Source organism: Anopheles maculipalpis, chromosome 2RL (genome assembly GCF_943734695.1).
Source record: "Anopheles maculipalpis chromosome 2RL, idAnoMacuDA_375_x, whole genome shotgun sequence".
NCBI classification, from domain to species: Eukaryota; Metazoa; Arthropoda; class Insecta; order Diptera; family Culicidae; genus Anopheles; species Anopheles maculipalpis.
The window spans coordinates 66,042,283-66,059,095 of record NC_064871.1 but is presented as its reverse complement, the minus strand read 5'-3'; the positions used below and the strand labels follow the sequence as shown (position 1 = coordinate 66,059,095).

General features: G+C 43.5%; 6 protein-coding genes across 6 annotated transcripts; 4 read left to right on the top strand and 2 right to left on the bottom strand.

Annotated features, from left to right (window-relative positions):
• The first annotated feature begins 180 nt into the window (after positions 1-180).
• LOC126556075 (U6 small nuclear RNA (adenine-(43)-N(6))-methyltransferase) lies at positions 181-2,458 on the top strand. Its single transcript, XM_050211272.1, has 3 exons — positions 181-231; positions 886-999; positions 1,061-2,458. The coding sequence occupies exons 1-3, from the start codon at positions 187-189 to the stop codon at positions 2,456-2,458; spliced, it is 1,557 nt and encodes a 518-aa protein (XP_050067229.1). The 5' UTR covers positions 181-186.
• A 1,389-nt stretch (positions 2,459-3,847) lies between these two features.
• Positions 3,848-8,630, bottom strand: LOC126568774 (exportin-5). The gene is made up of 5 exons (XM_050225391.1): positions 8,448-8,630; positions 5,703-8,383; positions 5,259-5,625; positions 5,011-5,179; positions 3,848-4,213 (listed from the first exon to the last, which is right to left on the bottom strand). The coding sequence occupies exons 1-5, from the start codon at positions 8,564-8,566 to the stop codon at positions 3,848-3,850; spliced, it is 3,702 nt and encodes a 1,233-aa protein (XP_050081348.1). The 5' UTR covers positions 8,567-8,630.
• A 965-nt stretch (positions 8,631-9,595) lies between these two features.
• Positions 9,596-10,656, top strand: LOC126556213 (nucleoporin Nup37). The gene is made up of 2 exons (XM_050211440.1): positions 9,596-9,770; positions 9,841-10,656. Exons 1-2 carry the CDS (start codon positions 9,624-9,626, stop codon positions 10,654-10,656), a joined length of 963 nt encoding a protein of 320 aa, XP_050067397.1. The 5' UTR covers positions 9,596-9,623.
• Positions 10,657-12,094: 1,438 nt separating this feature from the next.
• Positions 12,095-13,042, top strand: LOC126556290 (28S ribosomal protein S2, mitochondrial). The gene is made up of 3 exons (XM_050211527.1): positions 12,095-12,142; positions 12,215-12,274; positions 12,343-13,042. The coding sequence occupies exons 1-3, from the start codon at positions 12,115-12,117 to the stop codon at positions 12,975-12,977; spliced, it is 723 nt and encodes a 240-aa protein (XP_050067484.1). The 5' UTR covers positions 12,095-12,114; the 3' UTR covers positions 12,978-13,042.
• A 10-nt stretch (positions 13,043-13,052) lies between these two features.
• Positions 13,053-14,120, bottom strand: LOC126567394 (tRNA-splicing endonuclease subunit Sen34). Its single transcript, XM_050223616.1, has 4 exons — positions 14,106-14,120; positions 13,646-14,024; positions 13,473-13,580; positions 13,053-13,408 (listed from the first exon to the last, which is right to left on the bottom strand). Exons 1-4 carry the CDS (start codon positions 14,118-14,120, stop codon positions 13,059-13,061), a joined length of 852 nt encoding a protein of 283 aa, XP_050079573.1. The 3' UTR covers positions 13,053-13,058.
• A 427-nt stretch (positions 14,121-14,547) lies between these two features.
• LOC126556013 (RNA-binding protein 28) lies at positions 14,548-16,429 on the top strand. The gene has a single exon (XM_050211170.1). It carries the CDS (start codon positions 14,549-14,551, stop codon positions 16,406-16,408), a length of 1,860 nt encoding a protein of 619 aa, XP_050067127.1. The 5' UTR covers position 14,548; the 3' UTR covers positions 16,409-16,429.
• Positions 16,430-16,813: the final 384 nt, after the last annotated feature.

Sequence of the window (16,813 nt, the reverse complement as noted above, 5' to 3'; positions counted from 1 at the left end):
ATTGGCGCATATGTGTACGAGCCACATACGTACATGCAATTATATAACAAATCACGAAAGATGGCACACACTTTGCCGCGTACGGAACGAAACGCCAACAATAACAATAACAGTAATACACTTCTCACCACACTGCACTGTACTGTGCGCAATCCCGGACGTTCTGAAGGGAGCACAATTGTGTAGATGGAAAACGGAGACGACACAATAGAACGGAAACAGAAATACAGGGCACTGGCGGACGACACACTACACGCACACGCACTTTCTTCACACTCAAATTTGTTGGAAAGGCTAGCTAACGTCCGCTTGTTTCCGTCTGGTTATGCTTTCTTCTATTTTCACTTCACCGTGCTCGGAGCATACGGTGAAATCTTTTTGTCATTGTGTCATCAACGCAAATAACCGAAGTACTCCAATCGCAATCAACAAAACAGCGTGCAGCACCCGTGTCGTGCGGCGAAATTGGTATAGTTTTTTCACTGGAGCTCATTTATGACAATTTGCCCGTGCCTTTTTTTTGTTCTCGGGTTTGACTTCCTTGATCTGTCAGTGAGCGAATAAATTTGAAAAATTAATAAGAGTGGCCGTTTATTCGACTCACACACGACTTATTTGTGGTTATTTTTATTCAAACACAATACCAATAGCTGTAAAAAATTCATTTAGTTTAAATTTTAACCCATGCAAACGTTCGGAAAAGTTTATTAACGATAAAGCGACCATAGTGCTTTTCTCAGCCTCAGCTCACAATATGGTTCGGGCAGCTTTCTCATCCGTTCAAGCTATCGAGTGAAATCGAATGTAAACAAACCCATGCCGCTATCTTCATGCTGAAAAGCCGCGCAACTTGGCACGCTTTTTGGTTAATAATCGGCTAAGTAGCGCCAAACAATGGCAGTTAACGAATTTATGCACCCACGAAATCGATATCGAGAAAAGCCAAACTTTCAGCATCTAGTTCAACTATTTCCTGAGCTTAATGAGGTGGCCAGTGTGGTAAGCATATCTTCCATTCTCGACATTCTTCATAACTAACATCAGTGTACCTTATTTTCAGGACTTGGCCGGGAAAGTAAAGTTAGACTACCGAAACAGACAAGCAGTTCATCTGCTATCAAAGTGTTTGCTTGATCGCGACTTCGGCTTGAAGCTGGAACTGCCGCCAAACAAGCTGGTCCCAACACTTCCCCTGCGCTTAAACTACATCCATTGGCTGGAGGATATCGGATCCGTAGCACAATGGCAGGAAAAGGAAAAAGTTCGTGGTATTGATATTGGGTGTGGAGCATCCTGTATCTATCCACTGCTAGCAGTGGTACAATCCAATCAACACTGGCACATGGTTGCCATCGAAAAGTCGGTAGACAGCTTGGAAAGCGCTCAGGCAAACGTTACCCGAAATATGTTGCAACATTGCATTAGCGTGAAATCTCAAAAGCTAGAGGGCAATACAATTCTACTGGACGTGCTGAAGGACTTGCCCGAGGAACGGTTCGATTTCTGTATGTGCAATCCACCGTTTTTCGATAGCAATTCGAACGAATTAAAACCAAACGATCGCACCGGTAGACGGCGGGAACCTTCGAACGCTAGTACGGGATCGCTTGAAGAACTGAGCACTGAAGGTGGGGAGGTAAAATTTATAGAACAAATCATAGAAGAAAGCCTACATCTAAAGGATCGCATCACGGTGTACACGACGATGATAGGGCATAAAAAAAGTTACGAAAAGATATTGCGATCGCTGGAAAGTAGATCCATACAGAACATCACCGTGAGTCGGTTTTGTCAAGGCAACACGACACGGTGGGCCGTAGCATGGAGTTTCGATGCAAGTGTACCGCTGTCCCTCGTGCCCAACAGTCTTGCGGCAAATGGTAATGGTGTATCGCCTGGCAAAAAGAAAATCCCGGGAAAAGCGTTGTCTTGCCGAATTTTCACCACCGATGATATGGACTCAGTCCAATCGGCTCGAAAGTACATCACCAGTAAACTACAAGCAATATCCATTAATGTGGATAGTAGTGGGGGCGAATTAAACAAAACGAATGATATTTTACTAAAAATAACGGCTCGAGAGAACACGTGGTCACATCAGAGGAGAAAAAGACGCGCCGCACAAATCAGTTCACAGGAACCGAATACAATACACATTTCAAACGGAAATGAAACAGAACAGCAAAATGGAAGTAACGAGAAGAAACCAAGACTTGATGACACATTGCAACTCGAGGGTGACTCCCGTGAAACAGAATGCACCGATGACCCTTATTTGACTGCAGCATTAAACCTACAGCGGAAGAACGACGGTTATTATGTAGCGCTTCAGTACATCGCAGGTATTGCGGGAAAGGATGCAGTGAATCAGATACTGCAGTATTTAAAAAATACGATCAAAGCAGAATCTACCACAGATGATGATAGACAAGGTACCAAGTGCCTGTCAGTTGAGTAGAGGATTACAATTGAAAAGAATCGTAAAAATAACATATGCATTTAATAAAAGCGAATGTTTCCCAGATGAATAGTAAAATTAACAGATTACCATTTAACCAATCAAATTGTATAGGTTTCTTTAATAGAAATTTAATTTAAGAGCGTGAGCGTTTAAAAAATCGAAAAAATTTTGTCGCTTTTTTATGTATACGTTGTATGAAAAGTTGCACTGAAATAAAAAGGAAGATCTTGGAACTTGTTAAGGAGTACATTTACAAGAATTAATTCTTATATATTTATTTTCCCGGTCGTTTGACGCAATGAGCGTGTATCATGTAATAATGTTATAAATATTACACTTCCGTATCGATTCACTTAATCGCCCACCAGCGCACACACATACATTCTACAATAATAATTAGGAAAACCTTACTTACGGAACCCTTACGGAACCTTACTTGTCTGACTTAATCGCAAATATGCGTTTCACCTATCTATCTTTCTCTCGTCCTCTCTCAATTCCCTGACTCATGCACGTGGTTCCGTTACGGTATCTGATGCAGACCTAACATTTGAAATTAGACGAACACGAACTGAAAAATAAAATGCACAACTAGCATTTTAAGCACATCAATATCGCCCTTCACCCCGTCCCTAAACAACGGTGTTCGAGATGTATGTGTACCTACGGTAGCGGAGAATATCTTGCTTAACATCTCACCTCCTATTAGACGCAGTCGTATAAAAATATTTAACAAACCTACAGCTCCTGTTCGAAGCGGAGGGAGAAACCGGGATAGGGTAGAAGGAGTGGAACTTCCACTTCAAAAACTTTTCCAAAACATAGCTACACAAATGCTGTGGCGAAGATCCGACGATCATAACAATAGAGAAATTTAATTTCCAATTTTTACACAAGAAAAAAACAATAGCTATTTTACACCAGCTGCTGCTGCCGCCCTGACACTGATAACGCTTGCATTGAAAGTGAAGAAACGGTAACGGTAATCCAATGGACACGCAAAAAAACAAACAAACAAACAAAGAAACAAATGCATAAGCGTAACATACATCGTCTGTCTCGATCTCGTCTTGCCCTACCATCCCTTTTTTCTACAATGTTTTTTTTTTCCGAAAACATACTTAACACGCATAAGTCGTTGACCGTAAACGGAAGTCACACGATGGACTGATATAAATATAAAAAAGTACCAAGAAGCCTAAATATTAATTTATAATAAAAAAGATATTCACAAAAGTTGATTGCATGCTTCGGAAACTCCGTCGTTCTCCCTGTCAAAAGAAAAAAACAGCCTTTCGTATGAACTATTATCGACGGGATGCGGTGCGCGCAATGAGATGCTCGCTCACCAAAAAAAAAAACATCGAAACAGCTGCATGCCACACACTAACTGCGTCTGGTGAATAAATGCGCCAGCCCAGTTTCCTGGTTGCTTTCGATCAAGTTAAATGCGTTTGACGAGCGTTGATTGTTTGGCGGCGGAACGATCGGTGGCAGGTTCAGTATTTTCACCTCTTTCCGACCATGCTGACCTATGTTACGCCCGATAATATTCGTTGTAATCTTTTTAAACAGGTCCTTCTTTGCCTTGTCGATCTTGTTGCCCTTGGTGCTGCCGGACGATATCTTTTCGTCCAGCTTCTGTATGTCGCCAGCACTTACATTCGGGATCTGCTGCAGCACTTCGAGTATGTTCGGGAACTTGGGCCGCAGTATTTCGTACGCCTGCACACCGAGCGTAATGAGCGATGTCTGGAAGGAGGAGTGATTGTGAAAGAAACAGTTTTAGCCTTCGAACTAGTGTTGGATGAATGTGATTCAGATTCATGAATATGAATGAATCTTTCAGGTGAATGAATGATTCGCGAATCTCGAAATATTCATGCATAAGATTCATTGTACTCTTTGTCCTCCCTGCCCTTGCCGAATTCTTTAAACATTATACTAAATTTTAATATTGACATCTGAATTTTTTACCCATTTGCTTGGTTTAGCGAAATGTGTGTGTGTGTGTGTGTGTGTGTGTGTGTGTGTGTGTGTGGGAATGGGGCGGTGTGGGTGGGGGAGGGGGGTGGGAGAAATTTGGCATTGTTGATAACCCACAAACTAGATGGTCAGCATACTTAAATATTGTGAAAAATGTTCCATAATTTATAGTAAATGATTTACTCGTTTCAATCAGCAGACTGATCAATAGGGTTAGCAGCTTTTATCTCTTTAGCAGTTTTGCCCAAGGATGGACACGGGCAACAATCGTTCCTATTTTACACTGCCCAGAAGGGATGCAGACATTGGGACCTCCCTCCCCCCCTCAATCAAGCAAATGGTTGATAATTTCAGAAGCGAATATTAAACCATGAATCTTTAACGATTCGTGAATCTTAAAAGATTAATAAATTATTCGAGATTCACCAATCTTTTGGGAGTCGATTCTTGTAATTATAATGAAACTTCAATTGAATTTTATATGAATGACTTTTCCTAACAGATTCATTAAGCACAAAACTACTTCAAACGTCCGAAATGTGCCACTGGGTTCGCTAACGCACCTGATTGGATTCGTGCTGCCCATGCAGCTGAAGAGCTTTCAGCACCGCGACAATAATGTTGGATGCCAAAGCTTCGGTGATCAGTTGTTCCGACGCTAGGAAGCGTATGATTGGACCGCTCAGGAGTGTCGCTTTCAGGCTGGAAATGCTATCATTCCACGAAAGTACGCTGAAAATGGTAAAATAATGTACATGCGTTAGTAAGTTTAGTTATTTTTTTCAATTAGAACCGGGATGGTGTCTCGTACCTCAAAACCGTCATCACGATCGGATTGCTGGTGTATTGGTTCTTCAACAATTTCCCACCCAAATCACTAATGACCTCCGACGTCATGGCAGTTTGTGCTGCACGTGTCAGCGCTTGCGGTGTACCGTCCATACTTTGATCGTCCTGATCCATGCCACCGGCCACTGTCCCCTCGGTAGCTGAATTAGTGGTCGGATCGATGGTAGTACCGACCAGTGCCACCTTCAGCACGTCAATGTACTCCCTGGTGAGCGTACGATTGAGCATGTCTTCTAACACTTCCTGCGTGTCGCTAACATCCTCCCCAAGTTCGCCCGATTCGTACAGCGATGTAATGTAATGCCAGCGAGCGGTCAGTCTTGTCAGCACTGAAAGAAAACAAAAAAAAATTATTAATACGTTCCTTCTCTATTCAAACGTGCCCGGATTGGAAAGTGTTACTTACTGAATGGAACAAAGTGGGCAAATATTGGCAACAGGACAGCTTCGTGGAACACTGGTGGACAGGAGTAGATAAATGGCTTAAGAAACACGCGCACGATGGTGCGGAGACGAAAGTCGGGCACGTACTCCAGGCTAGAAAACACGCTTCCAACGATAGCGTTCGCGATGCCGGGCAGCGCATAAAGGTCTCGCCCTAGCGACGGCCCAGCCGACCCCATCATATGGTAACAGTGCTCGAAGATGTTCGACAAAAACGTTTGCATCCGCCCGAAAGCCGTTGGTGGCAGTTTTTGCGACGGATCGAGCGGATCCTGTAGGACCGGTGATACACCGAGCAGTTGCTTTTTCTCGCTCTCCTGCATCCCATTGGCATTGCGGAACGAGTCGGAAAACGATTGCAAAGCGTCCGGTTTCCACAGCTCGTTGAGACATCGCATAAGCGATAGAATGTGAGGTAACAGTGGGACAACGTGGGAGGTGGCCGGATTTCGACAGATCGGATTGCCCGATTCGGTCAGTGCTACGACGAATCCACCGCGCGAGCACCGATCAGGATCATCTGGCCAGGAACAACGCTTAATCACTCCCAGCACAAGCGCAAGCGCGTACGTAAGCTGCCTGCGATTGACATTGTACGGATCTTCAATTGTCGTGGCAAATGGTTCGATGGCTGGATGGTTTAATCCGACAAATTCTATGAAGGTGTGCGCATTTTTCACAACCGGCATCAACATCCCACCCCAGATCGATACACCTTCGCGGATGACTTCCCCTACGAAGCCACTTTGACGCTCGAAATCGCAAAAATGATTCGATATTAACAGCAACGCTTCCAACAACGTTACCTGCTCCACCTTACTGAGCCGTTCCGGTTGGATGATAAGATTTTTCACGCTCGTATTGATCTGATCAAAGATAGGCAACAGCAGCAGAGGATATTTGTGGGCAATTTTCACCATCAGCGCGGCCGCATGACGGCGGAGATTTTTCACTTCCACCGTGCGCGTGTGGCGCGTTTCGCCCGGCTCCTGAAAGACGAGCGATGCGAATATCTTCTCCAGTACTCGTGGCAGCAGCTGCACACCGGTCATGGCCACGCAGTTCGCTGCCGTTATCTGGCACGAGGACATGCTGAGAAACACGAACAGTGAGGAGATGCAGGACAGCAGCACGGACAGGATGAGCGGATCATTCGATTCTACCTTCAGACATTCCTCGAGCAATCGCAACCCGGCCGACACCGAGGGACGCTCGGTAACCATCAGTATGCGTGACAGTACACCGTCCAACACGTTCGTAAGTGCGTCCCATTCTAGATATATCGGATCGGTAATACTGCACGCAGTATTACGCTCGGTTGTAGCCATTTTCTGCAGCTTTGCAGTGAGCCAGTGTTCGCAGTAGGAAAACGTTACGAGCGGTGCGATGAGTGTTGCTTGGCGAAAGATTTCCAGAAAATCTGTACGACAGCGAAAGAAAAACACTAACCATTCTTCCTCGCCGTCATAATCGAGGCTGGCATACGCTTCCGCATTTAGCGTAATTTCTGTCGGGCGCGTTAGCGGATAGTTAATCTTGATGATCTTCTGCCCGATCACTTCGATCACCTTTGGAATGTAGCCGAGAACTAGCGGTTCCTTCGATATTTGTTCGTGCTTAAACAGACTGGTCCAAATCAGGGCAGCAGGATGCGTGAGACTGTAGCTCGAATGCTGCGTAAAGATCAGTACCGTACCTAGGAAGGTCGCCAAACAGTGTGGTCGAATTGGCGGCGAATCCTCTTTGCCCCAGAGTGCTGTCATTTGAGACGCCAATCCGGTCATCACCGTGATAAGCTTCTTCAGAAACAAATAGTACGATTCCGTTCTGAGACGTTCGGGCTGTGTGGCCGCTTGAAAGTAATGTTCGATCGGTGCATCTTCGAGCAGTACCAGCAGCGGTTTACGATCCTTTAGCTGGCCACGTCGGTTTGTAATCTGTCCAAGGCATTCAGCTGCCGGTTGCTGGAACTCGACGTCCGTCAACAGAATGCACAGAATCTGCAATAACCGTCCGTTTGCTGCCATGATGTGATTGATCGATACCCATTCCACGAATCCGGTCAGTGTTTGTAGCGCAACCTGCACGACACGACTGTGTCCGTGTGCTTTGTGCTTGTCACCAACGGTTGTAGCATTTCGAAACTCGCCCACGTGCAGTTCGATAAGTCGTAGGAAAAAGTTAAATATCTCCGACATATTCACCGTTAGTGCCTGATAAATGTCCTTCCGCCGTTGATTGGACTCGATTGTCTGCAACAGTGCTACATCTTCCACCAGCCGGAGGAACACTAGCAGTACCAGCTCCGTTTGGGCCGTACCCTGCGAACACGCATCACTCAACTCAACCAGTAGCGTAGTCCATTGTTGGGGCCATTCCCGCTTTATCATCTCCACAATAATCCTTGATACACCATCCTTGATATGAGCCAAACTTTGATCCTGTGCCTCGCCAACACCGGCATTTAGCAGCTTCATGGCATTTTCCTTAATGAATATTTTCTCCTGCTGCGAGATACTGTTCCAGTTGTACTTGACCGTATGCTCCATTAGCTGCAGTCCAAAGTGGCGAACGATTGGCGGATAATTACCGGTCACCAGCGAAAGACCCGCTTGTGCACAGAGTGGAGATACATCTTTGAACCTGTAAAGAAACAATTCTCCGGATCAATAATTTTCGACAACGATTGTCTGATAGCTCTACATACCGTTCACAAGCAACGTACGCATCCATCCTAGCTTGCTGTGTCGCGTCTGGATCCATCGTTATCTTCACGGCACGAGCCAGCTCGTTGGCAAGTTCCACTACCTCGTGAGCCATTTCCATTCTATGGGGCCGGGGGACTAGGGGATCACGCTCGTTCACAACCTTTCCTCACCTTAAAGACTGCTTTCTACAACTACTGGACTTATATAGGATGGCGGCGCTGAACAAGATATTGGGTCACGAAATTTGCCGCTAAACTTAGGCACACTAGATTGCATCGGATGAACAAACAAAATCACATGTATTTACCAGAACCATTGTTTCGTAGGATACTAGACAGAAAGCGGTGAAAGCCATGATTAGATCTAAAATTTGGATATGGGGAAGGCTAGAGGTAAACCTGATGCCACAAGTTTTGCAAATGATGCAACATGCATTTTCCATTCAAACACATTCTCCTCGTGTTGGGATGCACCCTCTCATGGATTATCTTAAGCGCCGCGTACAAAACGCTGTCTCGAGGAGTAATGTGCATGATCGGCCAGTGTTACGGCAGAAATTTTATTCATTTTTTCACTAACGCAACTTACCGCACACGTTTCCCAATTCGATTACACTGTCAACACTTTGTCATTTCCGTCGTTGGCCTTTGTTTTACGCACTGCCCGTTGAAATAGGAACGATAATTGTGGCAAAAATGCAGTGGGATCAATTTTGGTAAACGCGGTCTCGCGCTGCGAAACTTTCTTCTTCTTTTTCTCAGGCCTGGTCCATAGCAAACGACATCAAATATTAGCAGAGCTCGAACTTCAAACATGACATGCAAACCGTTGTGTCGATCGAGCAGCATACTCTGCCCCATTTGCAGGGATTAATTTACTTTCGCCTAGCGTATGAGTGAGTGCTTGTGTTTGTAAAAAATAATCTTATCCTTGTTTTACGATTTACGTGAATTCGGTACTGAAACTCAGAATAAATTTAATTGTTTTCTTTTTTTTCATTGCAGGCATCGCTTTTCGAATGACTATAGTTATCTTGTGCAATATTGACAAGACGCGCAGCTGTCAAAAGACCGGCATTGCGCGGAATAACATTGTTTTGCTTGCTTGCATCCCTTTTGGTATACTGAACGGATAGTGATTCGGATTCGAATATCGTCAGAAAAAGGCCTCAAAATATGGATACGAAAGGATCGCCGGCAACGCATACCATCACGCTGCCTGAGCAAATCATTACCTTCGAACTATCGTCCTACGAATGGTCGCAGAATCTGTTGTGCATTGCGTTGATGGACAAGCTTGTGCTTGGTAGCGTGCGCTTTCCGGTAAGCATGTTTGCCCTCTTCGGGTAACGCTATTTTTCAAACGATTTTTCTCTACTTTTCCCATTATCAGGAAGAAAACGAAAATGAATCCTTCGAGTGGAAACAATTGAAAGAAATCCACCACAAAAGTAGACCACATTCTGTAGCCTTTGCCCCGGAAACGTCACTCGCCGTGGTACCGAAGAAGATTGTGATAGCGAGCGCCGGTTCGGATTATAAGATCCATATATTCCAAAGCGATTTGGACCAAAATGATACCGTGCAACTGTTGGACGGACATCGGTCGTACGTGAACCACGTAAGCTGGGATCCGGACGGTGAATTCCTGGCATCTTGCAGTGATGATAATAGCTGCGTTTTGTGGAAGTGCAAAGAGGATTATGCTCAGGGTCCTAGTTTTTTCTTCGGTTCTGCTGTCCTGTCTGCAAAATGGCATCCGGAGGAATCGGGACATCTCTTAATTGCTGAAAAGTGCGGTGTAGTACATCTGTACAAAGTGCATCTGAAAACATCGATGCTTTCGGTCGAAACGGACAGTAATCCGCTCAGCTACGCGGACTGGAATTTAAGCAACTCGGCTTACGTCGTAGCCCTGGCAAGGGGTAATGTTTTCTTTTGGGATTTGAAAAATTCCAGCTGGCCGATCGAAAACAAACCGTTGCATGACGAATGTGGGCATGTTGTAAAATTTTCTCCACACTCTGAGAATGTGGTTGCTAGCATTGGCAAACCGAACGCAACGCTGAAAGTAATTCACATGAAAAACAAACTACCCCAGATAGAGGCAAAACTGCAGCTTTACGGTGGTCTTTGCTGGCATTATCAATTGCCGTACGTTGTGGCGGCTTCCGATAGAACGTTATGTTTCTGGAAGGTGTTGATTTAACCTTGTTGTCAATGACCGGCAATCTGACTATCTGGGTAAGTTTAGCACTTAAATTTCTTAACATCTTTTGATAGGGAAGTCGTACACGCTTGAAATTTATAGAATGCCTAGCCCAATTTACATAGATACATCTACGATCGCCTTCAAGGGTAGGTCGTACGTATTGTATGATAATTGTCATTTTTTCGTATTATAAAGCTTGTATCTTTTGATCTACCCATTTGTAGTTGCTTCAAATTTTCAAGACAGGCTATTTGTTGTCTGACGAATTACATTTAGATGAGAAATTTTCTTTTTTTTTTTTGCTTCTAAAGCTGCAAATCCCTTACATCTACGATAACCAATTGATCAAAAATCAGAGTTTTTCTATGGAAATCGGCATTTGTTGTGCTGGTAAACTTATTTATTTTGCTTAAATCAGCCATAAAAGTTTATTTTGTACGAATTTCCTTACAAGGTACAAATCTCTCATTATTATTATGTTATATTAAATTTTTACATTACTCTCAATTTTGTTTTGCCTTTAATAGTATTTATCCCATTATCCGTTGGTTTACTTTGCAAATGAATAGTCATTTTTAGTAACGGGAGCCTGTTGTAGAATAGATTCGATTTACGATCGGCACACAGATACGGGCAAACACATATTTTGCCAGTCTTTACTTACTTGTGCTTGTGCATTTGGTTGAAATATTTATAATAAGCCTTTTTTTGGAATCATTCCGAAGCATAAACGCCGGTAGTGACATATTTGTCATTTATTCATTTACTCTGGTTATGGCCAGAATTATTATTTACCTGTTTTTTAAGTGTAATTAGTTTGGTGATGTATATTAACTGAATTATTTGCTTTTTACCTCAGGATAACTCCCACTAGAGGTAAATAGATAAAACGGAAAATGCATAATCCTATACAAAAGAACGGTGCTGTAGATGTAAGAGGAATGCAGTTTTGGAAGTGAACAATAAACGAAAGAATGTTAAAATTCTGCAGTAAACGTAATTAGTAAGGCAGCAAATAGTCTAAAATTTCTTATGCAATTATGACTGGCAAGTACAAAAATATTACCTTTACAACTCCCATACAAAATGTGTGGCCTAGGCGGGTAGGCGGTCATAGAACAACGTGGTCTTAGACACTTAAGCTAATATGATGCAGCACAATGTTTTCAAATTTATATTATTTTCAAATTTTAATCTTTTTCAGCGCATGTCCGATAGTTCTAAGAACATTTCAGATTGTACTAAAACTGCGTTTTCTGTATAAACCTTATGTTCGTGCTGCTTGCTGTCAATGAATCGAAATATAAATAAATGTCAATAAACAGCACGCGTACAGAATTTTTCTGCATATATTCCAAAACAATCGAGTGAAAGTTGGAGATTCTCGGTGAAAATTTGGGATTTGCTTCATTACAATTGTAGACAGTGCTCCCAGTGCTATATCACAAAGTGAAAATGCTTCTTCGTAAGATATTTGCGGCCGGTAAGTTTGGTAACAACATGTTCTATCGCACCGGTATATTACGTCATGACCTTTTGCTTGTTTTATCCAAAGGTTTACCGCGATCGCTGTCCACTGCTTCGATGCCTGAGCAGTTGGTTGCGGTGGATAAAGGTGTGTACGAAAAAACAAACTTACCAAACGAGTCTCCCGCTAACCTGAATTCTTTTTTTGCCTCACAGCCTCCGACGTGCTAAACCATCCGGACTATTTTGATGTCCATAAGCTGTTCACCGTTGAAGATCTGTTCCGAGCTCGTGTTCACCTGGGCCACAAGGAAGGAACGTTGAACGACAATATGAAAGGTTACTTGTACGGCAGTCGTTTAGGCCATTGTATTATCGATCTGGATAAAACGGCGGAATATCTACGCACTGCCTTAAACGTCGCCGCTCACATCGCATATCGGGACGGGATCATTTTGTTCTTCAATCGCAACGCACTCAACGCTCACAAAGTAGAGCAAACAGCGAAAGAGTGTGGAGAATTCGCGCATACACGTTACTGGCGTGGCGGTGTGTTTACTAATGCGAAGGTTCAGTTCGGTGCAGTAACCCGGCTTCCGGATGTGTGTATATTTTTAAACACCATGAACAATGTGCTCGACATGCACACGGCAGTGCGTGACGCAGCGAAGATGAATATTCCCACGATCGGAATAGTGGACACGAACTGCAATCCGAACCTCATCACCTATCCCGTTCCTGGCAATGACGATAGTCCGGCATCAATCGAGTTATATTGCAATCTGTTCAAAAAAGCTATTCTTTTGGGAAAGGAAAAACGAAAGACACACGACGCAAACGGAGCACAGTGAAAACTTTCGGAGAATGTATGTTACTAACCAATTTAATAGATTAAAACTTTAGGTCCCGAAGAAAAGAAACACAAATTTAAATCAAAAAGCGTCACCTTTATTACTAGCATTACCCTCCCATTCTAGAGTTTCAAATTGGACCTCGTTGGTACATTCATCAATATAGGCGAGAACGCACAGCTTATTAACTACCACCGAAAGTCGGCATACACGAATCAAATACTTAGCATCTAGCTCATGGCACCTTCCGTCCTGCATTACGTGTACCATATGTGAGGCGTGGAAATACATTGGATCACCAGGATATAGGAGAAAATCACATCCAAACGCATCGCCGGTGGTAATGAAACCTCCTCGGTGCCAGAGCGATTTAAAAACACGATATTTCACGGTCTCTTCGGTACTCAACTCCAGTGAACACTCTGAAAAGCCTTTAAAAACCCTCCGAAAAAAAAGTTACACAGGCGTAAGGATACAGCATATTTTTCAGCTTACCGAATGAGTGTGGATGTTGCAATGGTATTTGTACCATTGTATCGATTTTTTCTAGCATTATTCGTGCCCTTTCTTCGTCAACCAGTTGCTCAGCATTGAGATGGATGTCTGCAGGAGAATGAAGGGAGAATCGTCATATGCTTATTTCATAAAGCATGTGTTAATAAAATTACCTTCATCTTTCACTCCGGTTTTTAACAGCTTTTTACGCTTTCCTTCAATAATCTTTGGCAAATGTTTGCGAAATGCTTCAAGTTTTTTCTCGACAACTGGCATGTGTAATTCTTCCTTCTGTCGCTCAACCATACGGACGAAAGTTTGTACTTCCTCATCAGATGGTACCCGTTGCAATGCACCATTCGTATCCACGAACTGTATTAATTGACTATCTAGAAGAAGTTTTAGTTCACATTTCGATAGTGCAACGGGCATTCCTTGCTGGTTCACATTCCGTGGATGAGAGACGGGAACACCGATCAGATTCCCAACAATGCGATGCTCATAACGAAGTTTTAAATAGTCTACAAGAAACAGTAGCACCGGGAATAAATACTTTCCGGATCGGCAAAGATGTTATCAATAGGGTTTACCTTCGGCATCAAATATTATTCCACGACCGTGCATGTAACTAACTGTGATGCGGCTCATGACTGTAATGTGGTTCGTGGTAAACATTCATGCCACAACAGCTGTTTGTTTATAATTGATGCAAGTTAAGAAAGGTAAGGTGTTACTGGTTGATTTTGTACGATTTGTATGGGGAAAATTTATCAACTGCTTATTTAACTACTATTACAACAACTAAATCAAACAAGACGAAACGATATCAATTAATTGCAACTGTGTGGAAGCTTTAAATATTATTTTTTATAAAAAGTAAAGCACACCTTTTATTTACTAACCTTGTATCTAACCTCCCCGAAGCCCGGCAGTTTGACAATTGCCCGATCTAAACAAACTTGCCCACAACGTGTTTTCCCAAATCGCTTCAAAGCAAGAACGTGCTGTTATTTTATATTGATAGTTGCATTATTGAGTGTGAAATTTATTGTTCTTTCCTACAAAACCTGAAAGTGATGACGGACAAAGCGGATAAGCACAAGCCCAACAAGTTCAGCAAAAATGAACTTAGACGACGAAGTCGCACCTTCTTTCACCGGCAATGCCGTATCATCGTACGAAACCTATCGTACAAAATCACGGAAGACATGCTGCGCAGCGAATTCGAACGATTTGGCAATCTGGAGGAAGTTAATATTCTCAAGAGGGAAGATGGAAAGTTGGTGGGATGTGCATTTTTACAGTTTTCCAACCAAGAAGATTCCGATCGTGCCATCAAGGAGATGGATAGTAAAACCATTATGGGACGGCAGGTAGAAGTCCACTATGCTAAGGACAAGGCAGATTATTCTCGCGTAAAAAGAGCGAATATTAAACAGGAAGATGCCGTAAAAGTCGAGCATGATGAGGATGTACAAATCAAAGAAGAGGATGATGACGACGACGACGACGACGATGATGATGATGATGATGAAACGGATGGAGATGAGGACGAAGAAATGAATGAAGATGATGAACACGGAGACAGCGAAGATGGAGTGGATGAGAAGCCCCCGAAAGGTTTAAAATCCTTCAAGAAAGGCGATAAACAACAACACAACGAAGTTGAGGAAGGTCGTGAGGTGTTTGTTAAGAACATACCGTACGAGGTGGATGCAAGCGAACTGGAAGAAATAATGTCCCAGTTTGGCAAAGTAGAGAAGGCTTTAATCAACAAGGAGCGCATATCGGGACACTCGAAAGGGACGGCTTTTGTCATCTTCAAGTTGAAAGATTCGGCCGAGCTCAGCTGTCGTCACAGTCTAAAGCTGAAGGTGCATGATCAGTATGTCGAAATTATGCCTGCACTACGCAAGGCAGATATCGCGAACCGTGAGAAAGCGAAGCAGGAAAAACGAGCGAAAGATTCACGCAATCTGTACCTGCTGAAGGAAGGTTTGATAATGGCCGGTTCACCTGCAGCTAAGGACGTATCGAAGGCTGATATGGCACAAAGATTGCGCTTGGAGCAGCGTAGCAATGAGATGCTGAAGAACTTTAACCGGTTTGTCGCACGGGACCGTTTAACCATTCACAACATCCCACAGAACTACTCGAATGAGGATCTGAGAAAAATGATCATTAAATTCACTTCCTACAAACCGAGAGAATGTCGCGTGATGCGTGATAATCGCAACAGTGGTCAGACCCGCGGGTATGGATTTGTATCGTTTCCAAAACACGAAATAGCGCTGGAAGTGCTTCGCAAGCTCAACAACAATCCTGCCGTTTTTGGCAAGAATAGTAGACCGATCGTTTCATTTAGCATCGAGGATAGGAACGTTTACAACATCCGGCAGAAGCGGATGGAAAAATCGCGCCTCAATAATCCTACCTACCAGAAGAAACTGGAAGAGCTGAAGGCGAAAAAACTGTCCAAGGCGAAAACTCGAAAGGAAGCGAAAATGGATGCACTCAAACAGTTGGCAATGGCACCTGCTACACTGCTCCAAAAGCTGAACCCGAAAACTAGAGCTGCCGAGCTGGGCCAGAAGAAGAAGCAGCGCAAACGTGACATCGAGCAGACACCGTTTGCCGGAGAGGTGTCGAAGGAAGGCAAAACGGGTATCCGTTCGGGCCGTAAGATAGCGTACCAAGCTGATGCACACATGAAGCGCATCAAGCAGGAGCGCAAGGAGGAGAAAAAGCAACGTCGCAAACAAGAACACGCACGAAACCGAATGGAGCGACAGGGTAAGCCGAAGGCGAAATCGAAGATGAACGTTACGGAGCTGAAAAAGGAGGATGCATTCTTTAAAGAAGCAATCGGGAAGTACAAAGATATGATCAGTCAGGTGAAGAAGGCACCGGTACGAAGCAAATGGTACAGCGAATAGGGGAGGGCGATGACTTTTTTGCTATAAAAGTCATGGAATGGCGCAATAAATGAATTATCAACTGAATCCTGCAAGTGAAGCTAAAGGTGATTATTTTTGTGGTGATTTTCTTATTCATAAGGATAACTCTGTCATAAGGACAAAATAGCGGAATTTGGAGCAACATGTGCCACGTTAAGCAATTCATTACTATATGATAGGAGTGAAAGCGATTCACCCATTTCTCCTCTTTTGGGCGTTAAAATAGTTTTATAACGACCAGAACTTAGCTTCATACTGGCCTTAAGATTTGCCTCTTTCTACTTCTAGTATTTGACGAATGTTATCGATGTATCTTTTTAAGCGGTTTGTGTCACCAAGATACTCCTTTCGGTCACGGATCTCACCACCCACTCAATTCTAGCC